General features: G+C 24.1%; 3 protein-coding genes across 4 annotated transcripts in view; 1 reads left to right on the plus strand and 2 right to left on the minus strand.

Annotated features, from left to right (window-relative positions):
• Positions 1-4,928, minus strand: part of LOC136071794 (rho family-interacting cell polarization regulator 2-like) — a 59,584-nt gene extending 54,656 nt beyond the window's left edge. Inside the window, exons 1-6 of one of the 2 annotated variants that reach the window (XM_065797093.1) lie at positions 4,815-4,928; positions 2,643-2,694; positions 2,450-2,493; positions 2,157-2,237; positions 264-305; positions 91-180 (exon numbers count right to left, since the gene is read on the minus strand). In XM_065797093.1, the coding sequence (XP_065653165.1) occupies positions 91-180; positions 264-305; positions 2,157-2,237; positions 2,450-2,493; positions 2,643-2,694; positions 4,815-4,817 (312 nt within the window). In that variant the 5' untranslated portion in view covers positions 4,818-4,928. Of the gene's footprint in view, positions 1-90; positions 181-263; positions 306-2,156; positions 2,238-2,449; positions 2,494-2,642; positions 2,695-3,654; positions 3,685-4,814 lie in introns of those variants that run through there. The other variant, XM_065797092.1, reaches the window with a different exon arrangement.
• A 640-nt stretch (positions 4,929-5,568) lies between these two features.
• On the plus strand, positions 5,569-6,541 carry LOC136080114 (histone-lysine N-methyltransferase SETMAR-like). The gene is made up of 2 exons (XM_065796723.1): positions 5,569-5,714; positions 6,079-6,541. The coding sequence occupies exons 1-2, from the start codon at positions 5,569-5,571 to the stop codon at positions 6,539-6,541; spliced, it is 609 nt and encodes a 202-aa protein (XP_065652795.1).
• A 1,216-nt stretch (positions 6,542-7,757) lies between these two features.
• Positions 7,758-12,070, minus strand: part of LOC136080449 (ethanolamine-phosphate phospho-lyase-like) — a 33,390-nt gene continuing 29,077 nt past the window's right edge. The window contains exons 9-11 of the mRNA XM_065797094.1: positions 11,342-11,496; positions 8,347-8,436; positions 7,758-8,014 (exon numbers count right to left, since the gene is read on the minus strand). Of these exons, the coding sequence (XP_065653166.1) occupies positions 7,858-8,014; positions 8,347-8,436; positions 11,342-11,496 (402 nt within the window). The 3' untranslated portion in view covers positions 7,758-7,857. The remainder of the gene's footprint in view (positions 8,015-8,346; positions 8,437-11,341; positions 11,497-12,070) is intronic.

Raw genomic sequence — 12,070 nt, forward strand, 5'->3', positions numbered from 1 at the left:
CAAATTATAAAAATGAAATATAATTCAATAAGACAAACATACCATCAATAAGAAAATTAAATGTATTAAATGCAAAAGTATTAAAAGCACCTGAGGAGTAATGTTCAAAAAATTTTGTACAGGACAAACAATAGAACCAATCACTTGACTTCGCCGAACAGCAGATCCAATTTCTGATACCTGTAAAAAAGTAAGTTATTAAATACACCAAAATTTTTTATTTCTTACAAATCTTTGTCTTTATTTCAAGATAAAACACTAACCTTTACTTTCAAATCATCATTGTAATTTATTTGGAATGTGAACTAAATATTTTGAATAAATGTTATAAAAAGATAAATAAAAACATTGTCATAGCAACAAAGTAATAAAATCAGAATAATTTTTTAAATATTTTTAAATATGTAAACACTGTATCCAAGTTTGTTTTTTTTTCAAATATGTAAACACTATCCAAGTTTGTTTGTTTTTGTCATATTGTCATTGTCATAGCAACAAATATGTAAACACTATCCAAATATTTTTTTCAGTGTATATGTAAGAGTAGAATAACATGATTATTTTTAATACTTTTTTTTTAAGTGCAAAATATTTTTAATTTACAAAATTTCAAAAAAAAAAGGAGTAAAAGTAAATATAAATTTTCTATTGACATTAAACAGTAAACAGGTTTTTAAACTGATTGATTCAAGAAATCAGGAGCTCAATTTATGTTCTAGAATGTTTGTTTCTTCTAATCTTAAAATTAAAATTCAAAATGTAAGTCACTTGGTAAAGCTAAAGGTCATTTCTTTTAAATTTAAAATTAAGTCATTCTTTCTAAGTCAAATACAGGTTAATGTTATACGTCATTCTTTTTAAGTCAAACACAGGTTAATGTTACAAATCAATTTTTTTCAGCCAATCGTTATCGCAATAATTTAGATCTTCCTATATTCTGATGGGTCATCTACCCGTATTCTTCTAGGATTAATTCTTACTTCCGATCTTTCTTGGAAATCATACATCAAATCAATTGCAAAATTAGCATCTGCTAAGGTTGCATCTCTTTATCGAACTCAACACTTTCTTACTTCGGATTCTATACACTATCTCTATAAATCTCAAATCTGGCCTTCTATGGAATACTGTTGCCATAACTGAGGCGGATCTTCTAATGATGCCCTTTCTCTTTTAGAAAAGGTGCAAAAATGCATTGTAAACATAGTTGGACCTGCTCTTGCAGCCAACCTCCAACCATTATCACATCCTCGTAATGTTGCTGCTATTTATCTTTTCTACAAATACTATAAAGTGCACTGCTCTAAAGAGCAAGTGTCTCTTGTGCCATCTACTAAAATTAATTGGTGTTTTTTTCCTCGAACATCAGTTCTTTGGAACTCGCTTCCTTCATTTTGCTTTCCTGATTCATATAAATATATATAAGGATTATATTATTTATATAAGGATTGCAAATTATAATTTGCAATCCTTTAAGTCATCTGTCAATGATTATCTTGCTCTACAACCTTCATCTTTTTTCTTCCAATAACTTCCAACTCTAATAGTGGTTGCTTGCAGCCTTGTTGGAAGTAAAGACATTTAAAGAAATAAAAAAAAAAGAAAGAATGCCTCCTAAAATGTTTTTTTTTTTTCATCGTTTTATGCTGGTTATATTTAATTACTACTTATTAAATGAGTTGAGGCATACATTTACCAACAAATAACTATGATAATTTATGATAATATTATTATAATACAATTATAAGATAAATTATGCAGATAATACAGAAAGTCAACATACAACCATAATTGAAACAGAGTACACATAAATAAAATGGTAAAAAATGGAAAATAAAAATGACAAAAAGAAACTCCTAAACAGTTTTATTTTTTATATTTTTTATTAATTTTATAACATTTTAGCTTTTCAGTATGTAAACGTCCTTGAAGTCAAATGTCAAATTCATTTAGTTCATTTCAAATAGTTATTTCTTTCATGTAACAATAATAAAAAAAGGAATTTTCTGTTACTTTAGTTACTTATAAATAAAAAATATTATATAGATGTTAAATAAATATTATACTTAGTGATAAATAATTTTTTAAATTTAATTTGTCTTTTTATAGTCTTTAAAAACAAATTATTTATAATTCTTTCACTCATAACAACTTACTTCTGGTTCAACCCATGACTGACCAAGGGGTTCTAGTTTACACTTGGCTTTCCAACTCTGTTTACACAATTTAAAATGCACCTGTAACAAAACAAATATGTTTAATTAACAAAAACTCACTAGACAAAGTAATTGGCAAAACAAATAATATAAAATTACATATGCAATATATATATATATATATATATATATATATATATATATATATATATATATATATATATATATATATATATATATATATATATATATATATATATATATATATATATATATATAATAAAAAACATTACTTCGTAAGTAAATCCTTGACACAAACGTGAAAACCCAAGAAGCCCTAAAACGATATTACAAGTGTAGCGAATTTATTTTAAATTTTATAAATTTAAAATAAAAGACTTTATAATGTTATTTAAAAAGAATTATTTGATTTTGCTGTCCAAAAGATGGGAGAAAAAAAAAAAAACTACCTTGCTTAGCACTAACCTAATATTTGACAATGAAGTGATTCACCAGGTACACCAAACTGAAAGCTGCTCTGTTAACAAATTAGTTTGAAAAAATTAAAAAACTTTTTTAAACATATTTATATTCATTTTTAAACAGTTCAATATATGTATTTGACTCTAATTTAAAATAATACTAAATAATAATATTAATTTATATGCTAAAAATTTTACCTCCACTAAAACCATTTTAAATTCAAAATCAAAAAAATTAAATCTAATTAGAGAAAATTTAGTTAAAACTAATATAATTCCAAAATAATTCAGAAATTATTAAGTTTAGCTGCAATACCACAAATACCAAAAATACCACAAAATAGAAGTCTTAGAACAATGTGGTACCTGTGGTTTCATTGTGACAATAATACAACAGATCCACAATCATACCACAGATTCACAATCATATCACAGATATCACAACAATACCACAGAAAACACATTGTTCTGAGACTATTTTGCTGTTTCATCTTTCATAAATTTCTTTACAAGTTAATACAAATCTAAATACAAAATTCTTTTAATGTAAAATTAAAAGATTGCGCTAGTCAATTCAATTTTTTATTTTATTTTTTTCATCTTCCAAAATCTGTAGTATGGTTGTGGTATGTGGTTAATATCTAGAAAATGGTTGTGGTATATTGTAAATATCTAGAGTATGGTTGTGGTATATGGTAAATATTTTGAGTATGATTGTGATATATGGTAAATATCTTGAGTATGGTTGTGGGATTTCTGGTATTACAGCTAAACTTGATAATGACTTCTGGATTATTTTGGAATTAAATTAGTTTTAACTAAATATTTTCCAATTAGATTTTTACATTTTTTTGAACCGCATTTTGTTACTTTATCTTTAAAAATTTTCTGTAAAATCCAAACCTAGGGACTGCGCTAGTCAATTTTTTACATCTTTATATTAGAACAACCGTAATAAATTAAATTAAAAATATTCATATTCAAGCAACCTATTCTTCAGAATACAATAGATTAACAAATATGTTTGTCATAATGTCTATTATAAAATGAATAGGACCAACAACAGCTGCTTTGCAATTTCACTGTTTTTTTAGTGGGTCAAATTATTTATTTGGTGGTTGGCATTTTGCTTGCTATCTGATTTAAGAAATATTATTTTCAGACTTTAAAAAACTTTTAATGTACAAGGCATTATTTTTTACAATCCACCACTAATAACATATATATAAAACCAAATGTATATAAAATATGTAAAATGTATGCTTTCATTCCAAATAAATTTAACATAATTTTAACATATATTTGCATCTATATATATTTTTATCAATTTATATCTAAATACCTATATATCTATATCTATATATCTATATCTATATATATATATATATATATATATATATATATATATATATATATATATATAAATATATATATATATATATATATATATATATATTGATAAATGTTGTATATTGCTGGAAATACAACTCTCGTCTGTTTAAGAATGATCAATATCTTTTTAAAAAAAATAGATCAAATAATAAAATATTATAAATGAAAAAATACAACTTTATAATGAAACTTAAAGTTTCATGCCATTCAGCAATCATCAGTCATATTATTCAAATGTAAAATAAAAACCATTATAAAAAATACAAGTTGAGCGTTGTGTTTATATATATATATATATATATATATATATATATATATATATATATATATATATAGATAGATAGATATAAATATATATAGAAATAAATATATTTATATACATGTATGTATAAAAAATTATCAAAGCATGAATTTAAAATAATTTTAAGTAAATAAAATTTAAAAAATATATTTATAAATATTGATCATATAAAATATTTTTTTATCTTGTGTTGCTTTTTTTTTAAAAATTATTTAAAAAGTATACTATTATCTTTATATATTTTTTAAAAATTTCAAAATTACTTGAAAAATTTCATTTTTTAAACTGAATTTAGAACAGAAACCAAGTTTTTTTGTTAATGAACTTTTTTACTAAAGAATTTTATAACTGACTATATATTTTATGAAAACTGATTTTATTTTATTTCAACTTTAAAGTTTATAATAAAAAAGTGTTTGAAAAAACAAATAAGCAAAAAAAAAAAAACCCAAATAAAATAGCAGAGAAAAAAAACAAACAAACCATTTATTATTCCTTTGCAGTGCTTACTCAACATTAATTAAAAAAATACATACAAAATATTTTAATACATACAAAAAATTTTAATTCCACTATGTAGGCTTAAATTGACAACTCAACAGAATTTGATAAAGAAAGGATTAAAAGAAAGGATTTAAAAAAAATGTCTTTTTTTTTTTCTTTTGAAATCTGTATAAAAAATAATTATAAAAGTAAAAGAATTTTTTATTTTTAAAATTATAAAGAATTAAAAAATAATTATAATAAAAATAAAAAATAATAAAGTTTGCAAGACCTCTTTGAAAAATAAATGTTGTATATTTATTTTTAATTGACCTTATTTATTAAGTCATTATTTAACTATTTATTAAGTTATTTTACCAAGATTATTTCTATATTTAATCATATTTAATTACTAATTTTATTTTAAAATTTATAGGTTATGCATTAAAATAATATGTACAATAATGAATAAAAGTTTGAGAAAATTAATCATCCTGCAAGATTCCAGTAAAAACAAAAATGTTGAAACTTAATGACTTTGATTGACATAAAATTATTCTATATGAAATTATTTTTTGTGTAACACCATATACTTAATATTATATTAGTATTATCAAAAAGTTCATATAACTCATGTTTTAATATTCTTGCCAATAGAATTTTTTATAGATATTCTTAACATTAACTTATGTACATATATGCTTAATAAAATAAATATTTTTAATTTTAGATCATTTGAATAAACAAAGTTATAATGCAAATTGACAAAGTTGGTATTAGATTGTTAATTGAGACTTGTCGTCGTAATCAGAAGTCTCCACCTGATGCTCACAAATTCATAACTAGTGCCTGGGGTGAGGATGCAACTTCCATTCAAACAGTATACAAGTACTACCAAAGGTATTCTACATCAAACATAAGTGATAATGTCATTTTTCAGATGAATCAAGGTCAGGTAGACCCAGTACCTCAACAACTATAGACAACATTGAGATCATTCAACAACTGCTTGATGAATACAAATTTTTAACAATAGAGCAAATTTGCGATGTCGTAAACATTTCTTTTGGTTCAGTTTATTCAATAATCACCAAAAAATTGATGAAAAGATCAATTTGTTCACAATGGATCCCATATGACCTCACCCCAGCAAATCAACAAAATCGGGTTGAACTGGCGCATAAATTTCTGACCATCCTATGAGATAAATTGAATGTTGAACAACATATAATTGTTGTGGATAAAAAAAGTGGATTTACCACAGATTGATAGGCGATTTGCGTATCTCATTTGATGGCAAGGCCTATGTTGAGGTACTTCCAAATGGACAATCGGTCAATTCAGAAGTGTACATGCTTTTCCTATCAAATATGCATTCTAATTTTGTCAACAGAGGCTTGAAAAACGTAACATGGAACACAATGCTCCTTCAGGACGATAATGTCAGGCCACATGTGTCTGCTGCAGTTAAAGACTTTCTTGCTGAGAAAAAAGTCACCAGTATCATTCAACCTCCATATAGCCCCGACTTTAACTTGTTGGACAGACATGCTTTCTCTTCATTTGAATTTTATCGCAAGGATTTGGATTTTCAGACAAAGGAAGAGGTTCAAGAAGCCATGGAGACAAACTTAAGGTCACATTCACATGATCATATGCAACGGCAACTGGAAAAACTGAAAACAGATTTAAATGAGATTATTTTGAAGCAAGGTGCCTACTTATGATCCACTCTTAATTTAATTGTTCTATGCTTATTCTTTGTTATAAAAAAAGTTGATTATATGAATTTTTTGATTGACCCTAGTATATTCTGATATTTTCCAGTCAGAGTTTATAATAGTTAAGTGCATTTTAGAAAACACATTTTAGAAAACACAACTGATTTTATTATAATACTTGAATGAAAAATGTTCTTATAATACAAGAAATGAGTTATATATACATATATATATATATATATATATATATATATATATATATATATATATATATATATATATATATATATATATATATATATATATATATATATGTATATATAACTATAAATTTCATATAACATTTATAGGTTTAGATAACATCTAACGTTATATATATATAGCATATATATAATGTTAGATGTTATATAACGTTATATATAAAGCGTGTTTAGATAACATCTAACATCACACTGAAATAGCTGGGGGTTCATACATTGATTATCTTATAGCCTGTTGCTGCAAATGAGTGCTGCTATGTCAATTAAGATATAAAGAAAAGATATATGTATATATATATATATATATATATATATATATATATATATATATATATATATATATACATATATATATATATATACATATATATATACCTTTTTTTTCAGCACTGTTAATGAAATAAAATCTGTAACTATTTTGAGCTAACAAAAAATGGCAGCAGCGTTACAATAGAGCATGAGTAATGTAAAGTTATGGTTAAGATAAATCAAGAAATACAATTAGTAAAAAAAGTTTAATTTATTCTATTATAGTTTTACAAAAATTTCTTCAAAAAAACAATAAAACTTCAAATAAACTTTTTCAAAACAATATTACTTTACCATCAACAAAAACATTGCATAGATTACAATGATTAAACATAATTAAAATTAAAAAAAAAATACTTTTGCTAAACTTTTTTTTATTAACAGTTTTTTTTTCTTTTCTTAAACGCTATCTTTCAAAAATTTATATTTAAAATTAGAACAATAAAAAGAGGCTGACTAAATTCTATATATATATAAAAATTTTAATTTTGTTAATTTATAATTTTCTAAATTAATTTATATTAAATTAACTTTTAAAAATTAATCTATTATAATTTACAATAATTTCTTAGTAAATAATTTTATGTAATAAATTTATATTAATTTTGAAATTAAAAAAAATTTTGTGATAAAAAAAAGATTTTAAAAAGACACAAATTCTCAAAAGTAAAAAATCTTCGGAACAAGTGCCAGGTCCTAAATCCTTAAGGCCCTAAATCCATATATTTAATAATTATTGTTTTAACATTTTTTTTATAAAACTTTTTCTTCATAAAGTTCATTTAAAATAATTTCCAAAACATTTAAAAAACAACGCATATCTTCTATAGTAATGACCATTGGAGGTTTAATTTTTAAAACATTTTCACCAGGTCCATCTCGACTGATAAGAATACGATGATCACGCATTCTGTAAAGAATTTATGGAAATATTAAAATTTATGGGATTAGAACATTTACTTGAATTCAATTGTTTTATCTTTATATAGCTGTGGTAGTAAAAATGGTGCATTTGCTTTTGCAGAGAAAACAAACATCTCAACGTTAATTTTTTAAACTTAAGAAATTAATTCATTATTAATCATTATAATTAATGACCCAAAATAAAAATAAATCATTTGTAGAACAAAAAGAACTTGATGAAAACACCATTTTTCTCTGCATTAACCATATAGAAATAAAAAAGTTAAAAAAAATGAAATATAAATCAACTGTTAAAAATTAAAACCCAATTAAAAATACCTGTAACAAACTTTTTTAGCAATCTCAGTTGCAGGTTCTCGAGTCTCTCTATTTTTGGTCAAAACTATTCCAGCAAACAATCCAATTCCCCTTAAAACAAAGCATATGTGTGTGCATACATGCATTTATGTGCATTATATATATATATATATATATATATATATATATATATATATATATATATATATATATATATATATATATATATATATATGTATATATATGTATATATATGTATATATATGTATATATATGTATATATATGTATATATATGTATATATATATATACATATGTAAATATATATATATGCATATATATATATGTATATATATATGTATATATATAAATATATATGTATATATTTATGTATATATATGTGTATATGTATGCATATATATATATATGTGTATATATACTATATATACACATAAATGTATGTGTATATAACTATATATAGGTATGTATATATAGTATACATATGTGCATATATGCACATGTATAATATATTTATATAAAATTTAAATTAAACTGGTCTATTAGAATGTGTGTGTGTGTGTGTGTGTGTGTGTGTGTGTGTGTGTGTGTGTGTGTGTGTATATAATTAATTTTTTTTTTATTTTTATCTAATAATAAAAAATAATATATGGTAAAGTTTCAGTAGAATTGGATTAATTTTAGGGGGTCCAACACTTTTGAATTTTTACCATTTTAACATACTTTGAGCCAACTGTAACATCATTATAGCCATAGCTTTATTAGCTTCATAACGAAATACAACAATGGCATTCTAGAAAATGAATCAAACAGAAGTTTTACTCACTTTTACACTGATATTGGTCATTATAAAGCTAAATTCCAGTCATTTCTTTTTTTCACAGAGATTCGGCTGTGCATGGCAATTTTGCTCAACCACCTGCAGAAAATTCTAATAATGTTCTTCTGCTTTTGAAGAAGCCAGAAAGTCTGTATTGATTTAAATTCCCCTTTCAGCACAGTCATTGATAATGTTAAGGGCATTTCGGTTGACTAATAATGTATTAAATGAGGTTAAAGTGAGTTTTTAATTAAGTGAGTTTGGCCAATAACAAACTGATGTTTGTGCATCAATAACATTGCACCAAGAACTCTGCACCAAGCATGCACCAAGAACTCTGATTTCAACTGAAGGTTGTGAGAGATAAACCACGAGTCTGGTTCAACCAGATCTGCTAATCTTGTTGACATTGCTATGTAAATAGTAGGAAATCTCAGCTTTTCAAATCATAAATAGCATGTGTAGTATAAGTAACAACGTTATAGTTTATTCCAATAATAAATGTATGTAAGAGCAACTCAATGCCAAGTATTGCAGCTTCTATCAACCCAGCAAATATAAAAAGAAAATTGGTTGTACAAAATTTGTGTATTCAAGCAAAGAAAATAGTTGAAAGATCAAGTAAACAGTTAAACTCTCTGAAAAAAAGCCATAATGTGGTTATTGGCATTAGCCAGTTTGATCCTGAACACAAAGATCCAGCTAATTTAAAAGGGGTGATTATTGAAGAAAGAGATGGCATAAACAAAGTTGGTACAAAACATAAAACATTAAATCAGTTAATTGTTGATGAAGTTCTCAAACAAGAAAAGACTTTGCGAGAGTTAGTACAATTAGATTCATTCGGAAGTGGTCAAGGATAGTTGGTAGAAGTCAAGGACAGTCGGCAATATTTAAGAATAGTTGGTAGTGGTCAAGGATAATCAGAAGTGGTCAAGGATATTCGGTAGTGATCAAGGATAGTTGGTAGTGGTCAACAATTTGTCATAGCGGCTGAATGAACAAACAATGTAAATGTTTAAAAGGCAACTTGGTATGCAAATCATATTGTCACTTAAGAGGAAGTTGTAAAAATAATTTTTTTTTAAATTTATGTTATTATATAAAATATATTATATAAAATTAATTAAAACAGTGACTTTTAAGGAGAAGACCTTGACTAAAACAGTATGTTAGCAAATGTGTTGCTTTTTACAAAAATTTTTTTGTTAAATTCTTATATAAACGATTGGTGTCCAAAGAGTTAAACTTTTTTTTTTTTTTTAACAATAAAGAAATCATAGTAATGAATCTCTCAGCTTTATTACTCAGAAAAATGGAGCAATGCAACACTTTTAATTTTGAAAAATATTAACACAAATAATTTTTTATTTGCAACCATTTATCTTCCAACCATAAACTCTAAACCACAAACCTTGTCAACCAGATTAGTTCTTTTGTCAGAAAAGATCGATGTGCAGTTTCTGATTGAGCATGGTACTTCCAGAGACTGCAAAATCATTTTACAGTCTAACATAATTTTGCGTATTTCAGAAATTTAGCAACAACATTTGGGGCCAAATTCAAGAAATATGTAAAACTTTGTAGATTTTACGAAATTTACAAAGCTCCTTCTTTTTCTGAAAATGCTGTATAAGTAAATTTATCAAAAATAGAATAACAATTTGTTACTCTATTTTTTACAAGTGTGTATTTATATATATATATATATATATATATATATATATATATATATATATATATATATATATATATATATATATATATATATATATATACATACATATATATATATACATATATATATATATATATATATATATATATATATATATATATATATATATATATATATATATAGAGATAGATGTGTTTATATATAGATAAATTAATCTATACAGTGTTTTCAGATAAAGAAGAAAAAATGAAGAATAATGAAAGAAAAGATAGCTGCCCAATCCCAAACCCTTCGTCAATGTATAAGATCTACCTTTTAGCCTACTCCCTTGTAGCAGTAAGCTACAAGATAGTCGATGTATGTACTGAAGCCCCTGGCAGCAGTATATAAAAAAGATAGCATATGCTAAAATGATATGCTAAAAACTAACAAAACTGATAATAATTACAAAAAAAATTAATATAATAGAAGAAACTTTAAACTTCAATACAAAAAATTTACCTCACATCGCCTATAATAGGAAATTTAAGCTGTAACAATTTAAGCTCCTCTCGTAAAAAATTTCCAACTTTTTCAGCATTTTCAATGAGGTTCTCTTCTTCAATAACATTTAAAACAGATAAAGCTATGGACATTGAAACTGGATTTCCTCCAAACTTTAAAACAAAAACAAAAACATTTTCAACATGAGAGAATGATATTTATAATAATATGATTTTTTATCTGGTTTTTCTAAGTAACATTTAACATGAAAACAGGTCATGAAAACAAAATAAAATAATCAAAGAAAAAAAAATAAAGAAAAAAACAGAAAGGAAACAAAGTTTTACAAAACAATTAACTTTGCTATTGGCTTAATAGAAAAAAGTTTTTGTAGTATTAAAAAGGCCAGTTAAGTTGAAACATCTGGTATAGTATGTAAACTTATCCTCTTTCTTATAATAAATTAAAATATTTCTAGGGGTTATATATACCCTCGTTATTCAAGTAATATAAAAGTTTTTTTTTTAAAAAAGCTTTTTTTTATATTACTTGAATAACGAGGGTATATATAACCCCTAGAAATATTGTAATTTATTATAAGAAAGAGGATAAGTTTACATACAATACCAGATGTTTCAACTTAATTAAATTTTATAAAAGCTTATCTAAGATGTTAACTTTTAAAAAGGCAAGCGAAATTGGCTTAAAAAAAAACTATAAAAATATTTTATGAAGCATTATATGCAA

Source organism: Hydra vulgaris, chromosome 05 (genome assembly GCF_038396675.1).
Source record: "Hydra vulgaris chromosome 05, alternate assembly HydraT2T_AEP".
Classification (NCBI taxonomy): Eukaryota; Metazoa; Cnidaria; class Hydrozoa; order Anthoathecata; family Hydridae; genus Hydra; species Hydra vulgaris.

Coding starts and splice junctions, on each gene's coding strand:
- LOC136080114 (XM_065796723.1), top strand. CDS start 5,569: ATGCAAATTGACAAAGTTGGTATTAGATTGTTAATTGAGACTTGTCGT. Junction 5,715..6,078: donor GTATACAAGTACTACCAAAG/GTATTCTACATC, acceptor GATTTACCACAG/ATTGATAGGCGATTTGCGTA.